General features: G+C 40.5%; 1 protein-coding gene across 4 annotated transcripts in view; it reads left to right on the plus strand.

The window, feature by feature from the left end:
- LOC141112433 (uncharacterized) overlaps positions 1-17528 on the plus strand; it is a 94941-nt gene that overhangs the window by 51636 nt on the left and 25777 nt on the right. For all 4 annotated transcript variants that reach the window (XM_073605285.1, XM_073605284.1, XM_073605287.1 and 1 more), the window contains one exon: positions 2303-2416. In XM_073605285.1, the coding sequence (XP_073461386.1) occupies positions 2303-2416 (114 nt within the window). The remainder of the gene's footprint in view (positions 1-2302; positions 2417-17528) is intronic.

Consider the following 17528-nt stretch of genomic DNA (forward strand, 5'->3'; position numbering starts at 1 on the left):
GCTCATCCCCACTCCCTTCTTGGTAAACTCTCATGAGAATGAGAGAGAGAGAGAGCTGTGCATGATGTAATAAGCCTAGGCTAATGCCCAGACAAACAGGAAGTGGGCAGTATAATGTATTTACTGGCAGAAAAAAAATGTTTTACTATCCAAAGTTAAAACAAGGGCAGAAGATTTAATAGATGGAAAAATTACTGAAGGTCCGCTTTAATTTCGTTCTGGCAGCAGATGGGAATGATCCTGTACTGCTGCGGAGCACAACGCCGCATACTGTATGTAGCTGATGCTACTACAGCACATATAGCAAACACAAGGCCTGCAGGGAGAATCCGGCCCACCAGGCCTTGTCATGTGGCCCTCGCACCCAGTTTTGCAAGCGGAACTACGTTTCGCCACCCCGGCTCTCGCACTTCACTCCCACTCCCCTCTAACTTGTAAACCCAAAAGCCGCCTGTGTTTACAAGGAACAGCTTTGCTCTCAGCGGCTCCCTGGAACAAACAGATCACTGCATGCACTCACGGCAGGGCATGACTGGGACAGATCTCCAGAATCGGAGAGAGACTGATCTCCCTGCAAGGTGAAGCCTACACAGCGAGGTACTAGAGCCGGTCCCGGTAGGAGAGAGAAATGCAAGTAAGCTTTGGGGGGTTTAAAGTGGAGCTCCACTCTCTTTTTGTGTTTATTGAAAGTCAGCAGCTACAAAAAAGTGTAGCTTTTAACAATGCCCACTCACCTGTCCCACGGTCCAGCAATGCGGCTGCCCGAGCCCTCGCTTCTTTCCCTGACACCGGCATTGAAAGTGTGGGCACCCAACTGTAACAGCTTGCAGCTTCACAACCAGGTGCGCGAGTCGCACAGCGCCTCCCCTTGGCCGCGCAATCTTCTGAGACCTGTTACATGTCCCAGAAGATTGCAAGGAGGGAGGGGCAGAGGAGAACTTTGGCGGCTCGAGTGGAAGTGGGAGCAGATACCTGTCAAAACTAGGAGTGCTTAAAACGGAACTTCCCCTTTTGTGTGGAGCTCCACTTTAAGTTGATGTTGCACATTGTGAAGCGCACCCCTAAATCCTGCTTGTACACAGCATACCCCTGAACTCTGTATGTAACACACCCCTAAACCCTGCACTCTGTACATAGCTCACCCCTGACTCTGCAAATAATGCACTCCTGAAACCTGCTCTCTGTGCATAACGCACTCCTGAACCTTCCACTCTGTACATAGTGCACTCCTACACCTTGCACTTTGTACACAGCATACTCTTGAATTCTGCACGCAGTACGTAGTGTAATTCTGAACTCTGTACATAACACGCTCTTGACCTCTGCACTCTGGATGTAGTGCACACCCCAGACACAACCGGCCCTTTGAGGGCAACTATACTACGGATGCAGCCCACAATGAAATTTGAGTTGGACACCCCTGTACTACAGTATAGTAGAGTTGCTGCATCAATGCGCAATTGAAATAGTTTCAATAAGCTTGGCCCAAACAAAATATTTAAATCCAAAGTAAACCTGGAATTCAGCTCCATAAGAATTATATGTATCAAGTTGTCATGAATTGTTTTAGATAAACAAAGATCTCTTCTGTTAAAAGCAAATTTTTTTTGTATTCTAATTTTGAAGAAATGTGTGCACAGATTTGATTATCTTCACCTGTGCCTTCTTCTAACCTTGTAATAACTTATACTCGATACAGTGATTCAAAGCCACTGACAAACAAACAAGTATCAAGATTCTAGCTTAGCTGCATATTTGTATCACGTTTATGAATCGTAGTATTGAAGTCAGAACCATCATGTTCAGGAGGAGATCAGCAAAGGCAGCACATACAGAATGAAGGCAGACTGAAATGCTACTGTGTTTTGTTTGGCAGCTTGCTCACAGGACAAATGTAAACCCTGGAGTGGAATAGGATATCTCAGCATAGCTTTGTATTCTATAGAATGTCTTAATCATAAAGGGTTTAAAAAGCGATCAAGTTAGTGTACAGGTAGCAGAAAACCTCTAACTTGAAAATGTGCTGCAAAATTGATAAAAATGTTGCCATGGATATACAGTACACATTGGGCGTTTGGGATAAATTATCAGTATGCAATATTGAGGGGGCAGTTGGATGATGGCGTGAGACACAATAAGGGGAAGTAATCCTAAAATAAAAAAGAATTGTAAGCTCAATTAGAGGAGAAATCAGGCATGTGTAAAGCAGTGGGATTAAAATGTTGTTGGCTTGGTTTTTGTATTTTTTTTTTTTTTTTTTCTTGTTATATTTAAAATAATATTGTGTGCAATTTTCTTTCAGATGACATTCACAATTGTTCCCGGCCACTAGTACACCGATACTGGTGTGTCCTAAGGTATTGCATCCATGTGTGCAGGGAAACTGAAGTAAAGAATATCAAAGGGGAACCTTTTGGTAAGTATTGGTCATTGAAGTAATGTAAAAAAATAAATAAAGTAGGGTGTTTTCTCTAGCAAACAGATGTATGTTTGTTTTTTCTGTTATGTTGTATTTCATTTTATTTGCTTGACTTGTTCACATTTACTTATTTTACTTACTCCCTATGCATTACAGTGTCCTCAATGCAAGAACGTTCTGTGCTCTCCTTTTTTTTTTTTTTTTTTTTGTAAAAGAATGCTTTTTTTCAGATGCTCATTACATTGTCCGTCCCTCCCTCTGTCCTGCAGATGGCAGGATGTACTGAGTGATGGACGGGCGCCCCAGAAACGCAAATGAGCACTCCTCTAGCTTCCATACCCACACATGGGTAGTCTGACTCCTTTCACTCTTGCTGCAAGAAAGGGAACCCCGCGGGTAGGGGAACTCAAGTGACTGGCTCAAATTTTCTCTGATATTTAGGGCACTTTCACACTGGGGGGGGGGGGGGGGGGGGGGCGCATTGGCGCTATTTTTAGTGGCGCTTTTCGGCCACTAGCTTGGAACTTTTAACCCCCGCTAGTGGACGAAAAAGGGTTAAAAGCGCCGCCAATGGCAGAGGCGTTCTTAGGAGCAGTGTATTCTTCGCTTCCGCAATACCCCAAAGATGCTTTTTGCAGGACTTTTTTCCAGTCCTGCAAGTGCACCACTCCAGTGTGAAAGCACTTGGGCTTTCACACTGGGGTGGCAGGGGAGGCGTTTTTCAGGCGCTTTACAGGTGCTATTTTTAGCCCTTTAGCGCCTTTCACACTTTCAACAGTGTGAAAGTAGCTTTTTAAAGTGGTTGTAAAGGCAGAAGGTTTTTTTTCTCTTAATGCATTCTATGTTTGGTATAACATGTTTGTTGTTTTTAACTAAAAAAAAACTAGATTTTACAATCACTTTAATGTAGACTGAAGGAGTATTTTTGGCCAAAGAGCTGAAGATCAGAAAACTTAAGAGTTGCTAAAAGATTTTTGTCGTGCTGAGCAAATAATTTACAAATGGAAGAAATTCAGCACCCTGCTGTTCTCGCTAGAAGTGGGAAGCCTACAAAGAACAATGCAAGGAAGCATTATAAAACCCCAAAAAGGTATTCAAAAAAACCCTAGAGCAACAGCCAATGACCTGCATTTGATCTTTGTCAATTCAATTAGAAAACCACTAAACGCAACTAGCGTGTTATACTTGTAAATATTATTACAAATTAAATCGAGAAGATGGTCTCAACCCCAAATTATTTATTTTATGTTTTTTTTTTTTTGTTTGTTTTTTTTTTTTTTTAGACTGGCCAAGTTATAGTCCTGACCTTCATCCCATGTGCTGTAGGTTTATTTCAGATAACCGTAACAAGCACAATATCCCAAAAACATTCATGAACCAAAACTGTTTTGTATATGAAAGTGGGACAGTATAGAAAAGTTGGTAGAGGAAGCTAGTAGTAGCTTGTCGGTCATCTGGACTTCTAAGTGGCTTCTGAACTACTATTGGCCTTTATTATTATCTGGATAAATTAAAATTTTTCCATATCTGTTGCTACCAAAAACATTTTGTTTAATGCCCATAAACAGGTTCTGCTAAATACCCAATACAAGGATAGAAGTTTTTTCAGATTGAAGGGTACACATACTTTTTCCATCAGTTAAATTGTTTCAACCATCTATTTAACCCTTTAACCACTTCAGCTCCGAAAGATTTACCCCCCTTCCTGACAGGCCATTTTTTTTGCGATACGGCGTTACTGTAACTGACAATTGCGCGGTTGTGCAACGCTTTACCTAAATAAAATGTATGTCCTTTTTTTCCCCACAAATAGAGCTTTCTTTTGGTGGTATTTGATCACCTCTGGTTTTTATTTTTTGCGCTATAAACAGAAAAGACCAACAATTTTGGAAAAAAAAAAAACCTGTATTGGCGTATAACACGCACTTTTTCACCCTAAAAATTGGGTGCAAATAGCGTGTGCGTGTTTTCCGCCAATACTCCAATTTTAGCTGCCTCGAAGGGGACAGTGAGGGGGCGGAACGAGCGCCATCAGATTACATACAGTGAAAATCTCCTGTTTACTTGGCGGCCTCTGTAATAGGAAGTCCCGTCTCCTGGGCCACCATTGGGCCACTGTTCTGTCTATCATAGGAAATTCTCACTGCATGTAATCTGCTGGCACTCGTCCCGCCCCTCTCCCTGTCTCCTCTAGGCTGCAGATGGACATCGATCAGGCTGCATTGATGGCAATGGTGAGGCTGCAGATGGGCACTGACCCTTATTTTTGCTTCAAAGTTCCTTATTTAAAATAATTTTTTTTTTTTTTTTCCTGAAAGCTCCCTCTTAAAATGAATGTGCATGTTATACGCCTGTGTGTGTGTTATACGCCGATAAATACGGTGTGTATGAATGTGTGTGTATGTATGTGTCTTTGTGTGTGTATATATATATATATATATATATATATATATATATATATATATATATATATATATATATATATGTGTGTGTGTGTATATATATATATATATATATATATATATATATATATATATATATATATATATATATATATATATAATCTCCAATAAAAAAAACAATTTTTTTTTCATTAATTTAGATCATTATGTATTCTGCTGCATATTTTTGGTTAAAAAAAAATCCCATTGATTGGTTTGTGCAAAAGTTATAGCGTCTACAAACTACTGAAAGTGCACTTGGAAATAAAGTCGCTGTAGATCCGAGGGGGACATGCAAGGAGAATAAAACACAGCATTTTGGCTTGCACATGATTGGATGATAAAATAAGCAGAGCTTCCACTCATTTCAGATCTACCCCTTAGATTTAGAGCGACTGCACTTCCAAGTACACTTTTAGTGCACTTCCAAGTACACTTTCAAGTGCACTTGCAGTGCAAAGTGGATTTGCCTTTCGTAAATAACCCCCTATGGGATATAGTTATGGGTTTTAATTTTTTTATTTTTATTGGTTTTTTTTTTACTAGTAATGGCGGCGACTTATAACAAGACTGCGATATTGCGGCAGACAAATCGGACACCTAACTGACACTTTTAACAATTTTTTGGGAACCAGTGACACTACTACAGTGATCAGTGCTAAAAATATGCACTGTCACTGTACTAATGACACTGGCAGGAAAGGGGTTAACATCAGGGGCGATCAAAGGGTTAACTGTGTGCCTAAGATGTGTTTTCAGTGTAGTGGGGCGATTTATCTTGTTCACATTGGTACACTGACAGAACGTCAGGCTTCCTAACGATTAGCGGGTACCAGCGGACATTAGGTCCGCAGGGCCCCCTGATCAGTGCCCAATACCGGGAACTGCAGAATCGTATGTGTGTGTGTGTGTGTGTGTGTGTGTGTATGTGTGTGTATGTATGTGTATATATATATATATATATATAATATGATTCTGCACAGCCCGGCCGCCCTGTAGCAGTAAGTGTGCTATGGGGCGGTCAGCAAGTGGCTATAGTGGTTCTAAAGGCTGTTTTACTATCTAAGGTAAAGAAACACCCCACTCACTGTCCCACCGCCCCCTCTCTTCCTTCCCTAAACTTTTACTTGACTCTTCTCACAATCCAGCGCTGGCTGCTCTCTGTTCCTTGTCTCACAGGAGACTCGGAGCAGTGGGAGCTATTGACTCCTGCTGCTGCCAGGAAAATTCTGTGTGGAGGCATGGCTGAGCAGTGCTTTGTGTGTCTGTGGGGGGCACACAGCTTGGCTTGGGAGCGCACCCACACAGGTACCCCCTCAGCAAACCGTGTGCTGAGGGGGCACCCGTAGGGAAGGAGGAGTAGATCGCGTCGTCGGGGGACTCCAGAAGGGAAGATGAGGTAAGGGGCCGTTCTGTGCAATATCCTTGCACAGAGCAGGTAAGTATAACATATATTTTTTTTTTTTTTTTTTTTTTGACGAAAAAAAAAAAAAAAAAACTTTATCCAGGGGTATGGCCACCATGACGGCGGAAGCTTGGACTCTATAGGGACCAGTGACATGGAAAGGTGAGACAGGTTCGCACTGGTTATCGGACTGATACTGTAGCTTTAAGGCAAGTATGAGACACAATACCTCCAGTCTTTGCGGTACACTTATTTTAGTGTCCCCCGAGTAGTATTCACCTTGTGCAAAACTATCAAAATCGAGAATGTAAATAAGCTTATTCACTTATCGGCTGTTTAAACTGTCAAACATATTGGTAAAAGTTTCACCATTCAGAGCTTGGTCTTACTTATACCACCACTTCCACCCAGAGCCTCTTTTGAGGTACTCAGGCACTTCCTCTTGTTCTTTTGCCACAAGGACTGGTGGTACAGTTCAGTCAACACCTTACATAGTTAGGATGAAAAAAGACACAAGTCCATCCAGTTCAACCATAAAAAAAACAAAAAAAAAATATTGTACAACCCAATATACCTAATTCTATACCCGCAGTTGATCCAGAGGAAGGCAAAAAACCCCAGCAGAGCATGCTCCAATTTGCTACAGCAGGGGAAAAATTCCTTCCAGATCCCCCAAGAGGCAATCGGATTTTCCCTGGATCAACTTTACCTATAAATGCTAGTACCCAGTTATATTATGTACATTTAGGCAAGTATCCAGGCCTTTCTTAAAGCAATCTACTGAGCTGGGCGGGAGTCTATTGCACATTTTCACAGCTCTTACTGTGAGGAAACCTTTCCGTATTTGGAGATGAAATCTCTTTTCCTCTAGGCGTAAAGAGTGCCCCCTTGTCCTCTGTGTTGACCGTAAAGTGAATAACTCAACACCAAGTTCACTATATGGACCCCTTATATATTTGAACATGTTGATCATATCCCCCCCTTATTCTCCTCTTCTCAAGAGTGAATAAATTCAGTTCCTCTAATCTTTCCTCATAGCTGATCTCCTCCATGCCTCTTATCAGTTTGGTTGCCCTTCTCTGCACTTTCTCCAGTTCCCCGATATCCTTTTTGAGAACTGGTGCCCAAAATTGAACTGCATATTCCAGATGAGGTCTTACTAATGATTTGAACAGGTGCAAAATGATATCTCTCTCTGGAGACCATACCTCTCTTAATACAAGAAAGGACTTTGCTCGCTTTGGAAACCACAGCTTGGCATTGCATGCTATTATTGAGCTTATGATCTACCAAAACCCCCAAGTCCTTCTCCACTACGGATTCCCCCAGTTGTACTCCCCCTAGTATGTATGATGCATTCATATTCTTAGCCCCCAAGTGCATAACTTTACATTTCTCAACATTAAACCTCATCTGCCACATAGACGCCCAATTAGACAGTGCATTGAGGTCAGCTTGTAAATTGGAGACATCCTGTAAGGACGTTATTCCACTGCATAGCTTGGTGTCATCTGCAAAGACAGAAATGTTACTTTTGATCCCAGACCCAATATCATACCTTGGTTGCTGCATACCCTTCTACAGACATGCATAATTTCTGTACCCATAAGGGAACACCCACAGTAACTGCAATGGCAGAAAGTAGGCAGAGGGTTGCAAAACAATAAAACCTCTAAGAGTGACAAAGGGTCCTGCACCAGTGCAAGGAAAACCATTTTAACACCAGTCTTTGCATTCAATTCTAGGTCTTTTTTAAGCTACTTTCACACTGAGGTGCTTTACAGGCGCTCAATGGACAGCGATAACGATGGTAAAGCTAAGCTTTTTCCAGTGAAAAAAAAGAATTAACAAAAAAGAAGACTGTTCTGGCAGTTTTTAGTGGCGCTTTACCGCCGACGCTGCAGTACCTCAGTGGAAAAGTGTCCTAAAACATGCAACAAGGAACCCTTCATGAACAGATTTCTCTGCAACTATGACAGACTTTTTCAGACCTCTAATGCCCTAATATAATCATCACTGTCTATAGCTCAAAAGTACTAGGCTTCTTTTCTATCCCCACCTTCTCTACCTAAGTGGATCTACCCACTCTAGAAGCGGTAAAAACAGAGGACCAAGAGAACCTGAGGAGAAAATGTTATAGGAGACAGTTGTATGGACCCCTAGGCGTCCATACACCTTATACTGTGGTTTAACTCCAAATGCTTGCCAATGTAGACATCACTTTTGCTGTACGCAGCTGCCTCTGCATAGTTGCACTTGATTCTCCGCCGTCTCACTATGCCTAGCTGATTAGGAGGCTGTCAAAGTCTAATGATAGACATTCCCCATTCATGAACAAATAGAATGGGAAAATTATGATGAATGGGGTCATTGTCATTTTCACTCCTCCGAGAATCATTGCTAAGCTTTTTCCAGTTAAAAAAATAATTAACAAAAAAGAAGACTGTTCTGGCAGTACACCCTGCCATCTCCGTCTTAAAGATCTTACTGTCCCTACAGTTCATTTTAAGGAACCTGCAGACAAAAGAATTTGAGACTCTTAATGACTCTTTGCTGTAGCAGTTCCAGCCCTGCGATTGGCTGTTGCTTCAATTCCTGCTTGCCAAACTACAACGGCCAATGAATAATCAATAGTATCCTGTATTCCAGGCCCTCATTTCTGTCCATATGTGCAGAATCCTTTGGCTAATAGTCTGGACAGCCAAAGCTGCCTTTAAGAGTTCTCACATGTATTCCTTTTGAGGGAGAATGTCTTTGGTCATGATCTTATTGAGGAGTGCCATAGTTTTCCCTAGGTTTTATTTTCAAGGCCAAAATTCAGCCTTTCCTTTCAGCACAAAACTTGGAACACAAAGTCCACCAAGTCTACCCTAAAGCCTTCTTCACAATGAAGGGGTGCCCTCACTCTTAAAAGAGGGGGGATGTTTATTTTAGTTTGCGTTTCTCTGGGTCACAGAAGTCCCATACCTAATGGGTTCAGTTACTGGTCTCAAAAGGGTACAAAATGGAGTTTCTAACTCTACCCCCTCACCACTTTCTTCTTTTAAACCAGCGGACATCTGCTAAAGAACCATATTTTGTCTCATGAATTGGTCATCCTGGTTCCTCTAGGGCAGGGGTAGGTAACCTCTGCACTCCAGCTGTGGTGAAACTACAGCTCCCATCATGCCTCTGCCTCTAGGAGTCATGCCTGTGATGCTCAGGGTCTTGCAATGTCTCATGGGACTTGTTTCAAAACAGTTGGAGGGCTGAGGATGCCTACCCATGCTCTAGGGGACAAGTTGAAAGGATTCTGTTCAAGCTTGTTGATGGTACCTAAACCCAATGGGGGTGTTCGTCCTATTCTGGACATAAAATCCTTTAAAAGTACTTTTCATGTTCTAAAGTTTTACATAGAATCCACAAGGTCAGTAAGTGCCTCTCTGAGGCAAGCAGAATATCTGGCATCTGTAGATGTTCTCATTCCAAAGTTTCACATAGAATCCACAAGGTCAGTAAGTGCCTCTCTGAGACCAGCATTCACATTCTGGGAGTGGACAATTGGCAGGTGGATTTCCTCAGCCTTTACCACCTGGACCAGGGGGATTGATCCCTTCATCCTGACATCTTCATATCCAATCTCCTATATCAGAAATGGGGAACTTCAGATCCGGATATCTTGGCCATAACCAAGGAACCTTTTGCAAGGGCATTTGATGCCCTGGTAATTCCCTGGACTCAATCCAGGTTAACATATGCCTTACCTCCAGTGAAGATTGCTCCACAAAACCGAGGAAGAGAAGAGAAGAAATCAAGGATTCTCATTGCACCAAACTGTCCAATAAGAACTTTGTACTCAGACATAGTCAAACTTCTAGTAGACAACTGAAAAAGTATATATACATACAAGGTACCGGCGCGAAGAATCAAAAATATATGTTATGCCAATCGTTTGTGTCTGCTGCAGTCAAAAAAAGCCCTCTCCACTTTCGGGTAAGGTGTATAGAAAAAAATGTGTTTATGAACTGCGCCAGCTCGTTTAAATACATTTTGTGTACCACCACTATTTATTTATCACCATAAGCCTTAACAGTGTGTAGATTTTTAAATTGTCCCAACCGTGCGCTGCGTGACTATTTGTTCAGTGTCGGACACTATTAATTATACCCTTTATATATAAATTATTTATATATATATAGATAGATAGATAGATAGATAGATAGATATATATATCTCTATCTATATATATATATATATATATATCTCTATATCTATAGATATAGATGTATGTATATGTGTATATATATATATATATATATATATATATATATATATATATATATATATATATTTTGTTTTTTACACATGTTCACGCTGATATTGTATGTATGGGTCTGAATCCTATGGCTTAGGACACACATTTTACATGTTTTTTCATTTGGGTACATGAGCACGTATTTATTTTTTTAAGGGTATAATTAATAGTGTCTGACACTGAACAAATAGTCATCCACACAGCGCATGGTTAGGACAATTTAAAAATCAACACACTGTTAAGGCTTATGGTGATAAATAAATAGTGGTGGTACACAAATTTATTTAAACTAGGTGGCGCAGTCCATAAACGCATTTTTTTCTAGTAGACAACGCCTGGCCTCTTCCACACAGGACAGACCTGCTGTTTGAAGGTCCCCTGTTCTATCATGCTTCCCAATCGCTGGCTTTAACAGCATGGCTTTTCAAACCCAGTTCATGAGGGCTGGGGTATTGCTGACTCTCTTTCCCTTAATACTCGGTCAGAAAAGACACTGTAAAAAATGTACTACTGTACCTGGAAATTATTCTTCTCCTGGTGTTAACACAGGCTTTTCAACCCCAGAGGTTTCTATGTACCTCGCTTTACGGCCTTCCTACAGTCAGACTTTGGCCTTAAATAATCTTAAGGGACAGGTTTTTGCCTTATCCATTCTATTCCAGAAACTTTTGGCTTCGCTTTCCCTTGTTAGAACTTTTTATTCAAGGTGTTTCACAGATCAAACTCCTATTACAGCAGCCTTGGGATCCCAGCTTTGTCCTCTCTGCCCTGCAGAAACCACCCATTTAATCCCATTACAACAAGAAGATAGCAGGGTGGGATCCTCCATTAGTATTTTGTCAAACTTCTTCATCAATAAAAACAGTAAACTTGCATGTTAAAATCTTGACATCCAGCATAGATGGTAGACTAAAACCACCGCAGAGCTGTCAATGCATGTCAGCAGTACATAAGACTCTAGGCGACAAGGGAGATCTCTGACAGCTGTCAGAGAAGCTGCCAAAGCCCATGTCCTGCGTAATACACTTTGCCTTGTGAAATCCCCTATGTGCTTGTGAGAGATTGGGGGGGGGGGGGGTGTAACACGTTTTGGGGTACAATCCTCCTTTGTCAAAAACTTGCCCCTTTTATGGTGAGTGGATTTAAATGGGGTCGGTTCAGGCAGGAAAGTGTGGAGCGCTGTGTATAATCAGCAGTGTGACTGTACTATGTGTAAGGCCGGCGTGTGTTAACAATCCCTTCCCAGCTGCAATAACTGAATTGCCGCCATAACCCCGGTATCCCAGTTTTCATGCGGCGGCCGGCTTTCTGATAAAAGTGGTCCCTGCAGCGGATTTGCCACACGATCACTTTTATCGGTGGCCCCCCCCCGCCGCTTACCGGAGCCGTCGGTAGCGGCGGAGGCGATTGCGTCCGTTTCCGTCCTGTGCCTGGAGACGAGTGAGGTTAAGATGGCGCCCACTCATCTACATGACACTGCTGGGCGGAAGCGACGTCAAAACGTCACTTCCGCCCACGCCTCTTAAGGCATATTTTTTTTCAATGTCATTTTTTTAAATGATTTTTTTATTGCATTTTAGTGTAAATATGAGATCTGAGGTCTTTTTGACCCCAGATCTCATATTTAAGAGGTCCTGTCATGCTTTTTTCTATTACAAGGGATGTTTACATTGCTTGTAATAGGAATAAAAGTGACACAATTTTTTTTTTTTTTTTACAGTGTAAAAAAAAATAAAATAATGTAAAATAAATAATAAAAATAAAAAAAATTTGTTTTAAAAACCCCCTGTCCCGACGAGCTTGCGCAGAAGCGAACGCATATGCGAGTAGCGCCCGCATATGAAAACAGTGGTCAAACCAAACATGTGAGGTATCGCCACGACCGGTAGAGCAAGAGCAATAATTCTAGCCCTAGAACTCCTCTGTAACCCAAAACGTGCATCCTGTAGAATTTTTTTAAACGTCACCTATGGAGATTTTTGAGGGTAAAAGTTTGACGCCATTCCACGAGCGGGCGCAATTTTGAAGCGTGACATGTTGGGTATCAATTTACTTGGCGTAACATTATATTTCACAATATAAAAAAAAAATTGGGCTAACTTTACTGTTGTCTTATTTTTTTATTCAAAAAAAGTGAATTTTTTCCAAAAAAAAGTGCTCTTATAAGAACGCTGCGCAAATACTTTGCAAAAAAAAAAAAAGTATTGCAATGACCGCCATTTTATTCTCTGGGGTGTTAGAAAAAAGTAAGTAATTTTCTAGCAAAAAACCTGTTTTAAACATGTAAACTCCTAAAATCCAAAATGAGGCTGGTCCTTAAGTGGTTAAGATCACATGAGTTAATTGAATAATTGGCAACTAAAATTCATGTACACTCTTCAAATTAATGTGTTCTATACACAAGAACAAAAAATACAAGTAATTGCATAAAAATAATTAAATGTATATGTACAAATTAACTTAGACTCCCTCCAGAGGTGGTTCTGGCCAGCTCAGTAGATTGCTTTAAGAAAGGCCTGGATTCTTTCCTAAATGTACATAACATAACGGGGTACTAACATTTATAAGTAAAGTTGATCCAGGGAAAATCTGATTGCCTCTCTGGGATCAAGAAGGAATTTTTTCCCCTGCTGTAGCAAATTGGATCCTGCTTTTCTGGGGTTTTTTCTCCTTCCTCTGGATCAACTGTGGGTATAGGATTGGATATTTGGGATTATATGATATATTATATATATAAATATATACATTTATTTTTATTTTTTTTATGGTTGAACTAGATGGACTTGTCTTTTTTCAACCTAACTAACCAAGAAGGTAGGAAAACTCCCCAATTGTAAATAAATATTATCGTACATAAGGATTCCATCTATTAAATATATAGACAAATATGATAAAATTGAACTCTCCCGTAGAGTGGCCTTCTTGGTGGCTATCATCTGTCAAACATGTTTCTGAGTTTGCAGCTGTCTTGTAAGGGACCTTTCCTGGTTTTTGATAAAAATAAAGTGGTCTTGTGGCAAAGACTCTCCTTCCTACCTTAAGTGGTATCAGCCTTTTTTGTTTCAATACATTTTTATTAGGCGTTTTAAACAAATACAGTGATGCCAGCTAACATATGGAGATGGAAAACATTGAGGTACCATGAGTGCTAGCTTCCCATGCAGAGATAACTTAACCACTTAAGGCCCGGACCATTTGGCTGCCTAAAGACCAGAGGACTTTTTACAATTTGGCACTGCGCTGCTTTAACTGGTAATTGCGCAGTCCTGCAATGCTGTACCCAAGCGAAATTTGCGTCCTTTTGTTCACACAAATAGAGCTTTCTTTTGATGGTATTTGATTGCCTCTGAGATTTTATTTTTTGCGATTTATAAACCGAGAAAGGCCTAAAAATTTTGAATAAAATATTTTCTACTTTTTGTTATAAGAAAAATCCAATAAACTCAATTTTAGTCATACATTTAGGCCAAAATGTTTCAACCACATGTCTTTGGTAAAGAAAAATGTCAATAAGCGCATATTTATGGGTTTGTGCAAAAGTTATAGCATCTACAAACTAGGGTACATTTTTCTGGTATTTACACAGCTTTTAGTTTGACTGCCTATCTCATTTCTTGAGGTGCTAAAATGGCAGGGAAGTACAACCCCCCCCCCCCCCCCCAAATGACCCAATTTTGGAAAGTAGGCATCCCAAGGAAATTGCTGAGAGGCATGTTGAGCCCATTGAATATTTAATTTTTTTTTGTCCCAAGTGATTGACTAATGACAAAAAAAAATTTTTTTTTTTTACAAAAAATTGTCACTAAATGATATATTGCTCACACATGCCATGGTTATATGTGGTATACTAAATGATATATTGCTCAAACATGTCATGGGCATATGTGAAATTCCATCCCAAAATACATTCTGTTACTTCTCCTGAGTACGGGGATACCACATGTGTGGGACTTTTTGGGAGCCTAGCCGCGTACGGGGCCCCCGAAAACCAAGCACCGCCTTCAGGATTTCTAAGGGCATACATTTTTTTATTTCACTCCTCACTACCTATTACAGTTTTGAAGGCCAGAAAATGCCAAGATGGCACCCCCCCCCCCAAATTACCCCATTTTGGAAAGTAGACACCCCAAGCTATTTGCTGAGAGCCATGGTGAATATTTTGCAGCTCTCATTTGTTTTTGAAAATGAAGAAAGAAGAATTTTATTTTTTTTTCAATTTTCAAAACTTTGTGACAAAAAGCGAGGTCTACAAAATACTCACCATATCTCTTAGCAAATAGCTTGAGGAGTCTTCTTTCCAAAATGGGTTAATTTGGGGGGGGTTGTGTCATCTGGGCTTTTCATGGCCTCCAAAACTGTGATAGGCAGTGAGGAGTGAAATCAAAAATTTACACTCTTAGAAAGCCTGAAGGCGGTGCTTGGTTTTCGGGGTCCCGTACGTGGCTATGCTCCCAAAAAGTCCCACGCATGTGGTATCCCCGTACTCAGGAGAAGCAACAGAATGTATTTTGGGATGGAATTTCACATATGCCCGTGACATGTTTGAGCAATATATCATTTAGTGACAACTTTGTGCAAAAAAAAAAAATGTAATTTTCCCGCAACTTGTGTCAAAATATAAAATATTCCATGGGCTCGACATACCTCTCAGCAAATAGCTTGGGGTGTCTACTTTCCAAAATGGTGTCATTGGGGGGGGTTTGAACTGTCCTGGCATTTTATGCACAACATTTAGAAGCGTATGTCACACATCACCCACTCTTCTAACCACTTGAAGACAAAGCCCTTTCTGACACTTTTTGTTTACATGAAAAAATTATTATTTTTTTTGCAAGAAAATTACTTTGAACCCCCAAACATATATTTTTTTTAAAGCAAAGGCCCTACAGATTAAAATGGTGGGTGTTTACATTTTTTTTTTTTCCACACAGTATTTGCGCAGCAATTTTTCAAACGCATTTTTTTGGGAAAACTTTTTTAATTTTACTGCACTAAAACACACTATATTGCCCAAATGTTTGATGAAATAAAAAAGATGATCTTAGGCTGCGTACATGGATACCAAACACGACGTGCTTTAAAATTGCGCACAAACGTGCAGCGGCGACAAACTACATACATTTTTAAAAGCCTCTGCAGGTTACCACTTTAGATTTTTTAGAGGAGGTTTACTGCTAAAATGACTGCCCTCGATCTGACCTTCGCAATGACACCTTACTTGCATGGTGCAATTGCTGTTTACATATGACGCCAGACCGACGCTTGTGTTCGCCTTTGCGGGGGGGACAGGGGTGCTTGCATTGTTTTTGTTGTTTTCTTTTTTTGTTTTTTTATTATTATTTATTTTGCATTACATATTTTATTTTTAAACCCTTCCTCTCATCATTTATATTTTTTTTTATTGTTATCTCAGGGAATGTAAACATCCCCTATGATGGCAATAGGTAGTGACAGGTACTCTTTTTTGAAAAAAAATTTGGGGCTGTTAGACCCTAGATCTCTCCTCTGCCCTCAAAGCATCTGACCACACCAAGATCTGTGTGATAAAATGCTTTCCCAATTTCCCAATGGCGCTGTATACATCCGGTGAAATCTAAGTCATGAAATGCTCGTAGCTTCCGGTTTATTAGGCCATAGAGATGATTGGAGCCATTCTGGTCTCTGATCGGCTCTATGGTAAGCTGGCGGAACCATCGGCTGCATTCTCAAGTTCCCTGTTGGGACAGGAGAGCCAGAGAAAACCATGGAAGACGGTGGGAGGGGGGGGACATTCCCTCCCACTGCTTGTAAAAGCAGTCTAGAGGCTAATTAGCAGCTAGGATTGCTTTTACATGAAAACCGACCGCTGGCTGAAAAGCATGATACCAAGATGATGCCTAAACCCGCAGGCATCATTCTGGTATAACCACTCAAAGTCCCGCAACATACCAGTACATTGCTGGTCCTTGTTAGGCATATGTTTTAATCTTTTTTTTCATTTTCATGCAGCCTGTGGGCTGAATGAAAAAGATTGATCGGTGGGTATGCACCATTTTGTTTTTAACTGTGGTGGTGAAATCACCTCCTTTCAAAAAAGATAGGGACAAAGATATTCTTCATAAAGGATACAAAAAGTGTAAAGGACTAATTTAACTTTATTTTATTATACAAACACAAATAAATACTTGCAAAAATACTTGTCTAAAATAGTGAAAGTCCCCAAAACCCTCCTCCAAACACATTTAATTAAAATGAAGAAAAGAAAGTCTTAATGGAACATCGGTGTCCATAACAAATCCAGCCATACACATCAGTCACCCATCTCACACACACGATTCAATTTGTTGTATATTCACAGCAGATTGGCCTGGTAACTCAATAGAGACAAAAGTCACTGTGATATAGATGAAATTAGCCAGCGGTGATTATGTATAGAGCGTTCGTGTGTTCCGCTCAGCAAGTAACTTCCACTCAGACTTGTAAAGCAGCAATGCATATGGATTTCAAAATCGCAGTTTGAAAAGCATAAGTCATTGGTTGCTATGTAAGTATGGATCACAATTGATTAATCAGGGATAATATTGGTCAAAGGATGTTCAGCAAGTAACTTCCACTCAGACTTGTAAAGCAGCAATGCATATGGATTTCAAAATTGCACAGTTTGAGAAGCGCAGGTCATTGGTTTCTATGTAAGTATGGATCACAACTGATTAATGAGGGATAACATCGGTCAAAGGAAACCGTAACGGTATTAAGGCAGGGGGTTGCAAAGAGGGGACACTAGAGAGAAGGAAAGAGGGTTGCTGCTCACCCCTGAAAAACTGGAAACAGAAGGAACGGATTCCCCAAAGTGGGGTTTTTAGGAGTACAGGAACAAATAAAGTCAAAAATTGTATGAAAAGTATAACAAATTTATTTATACAAAAATGGCATGATATAAAAATTAAAACAATGAGCTCCAGTGGGAAGTATCTTAACACTAAAATTGGC

The sequence above is a fragment of the Aquarana catesbeiana genome, linkage group LG11, assembly GCF_042186555.1.
Source record: "Aquarana catesbeiana isolate 2022-GZ linkage group LG11, ASM4218655v1, whole genome shotgun sequence".
Taxonomy (NCBI): Eukaryota; Metazoa; Chordata; class Amphibia; order Anura; family Ranidae; genus Aquarana; species Aquarana catesbeiana.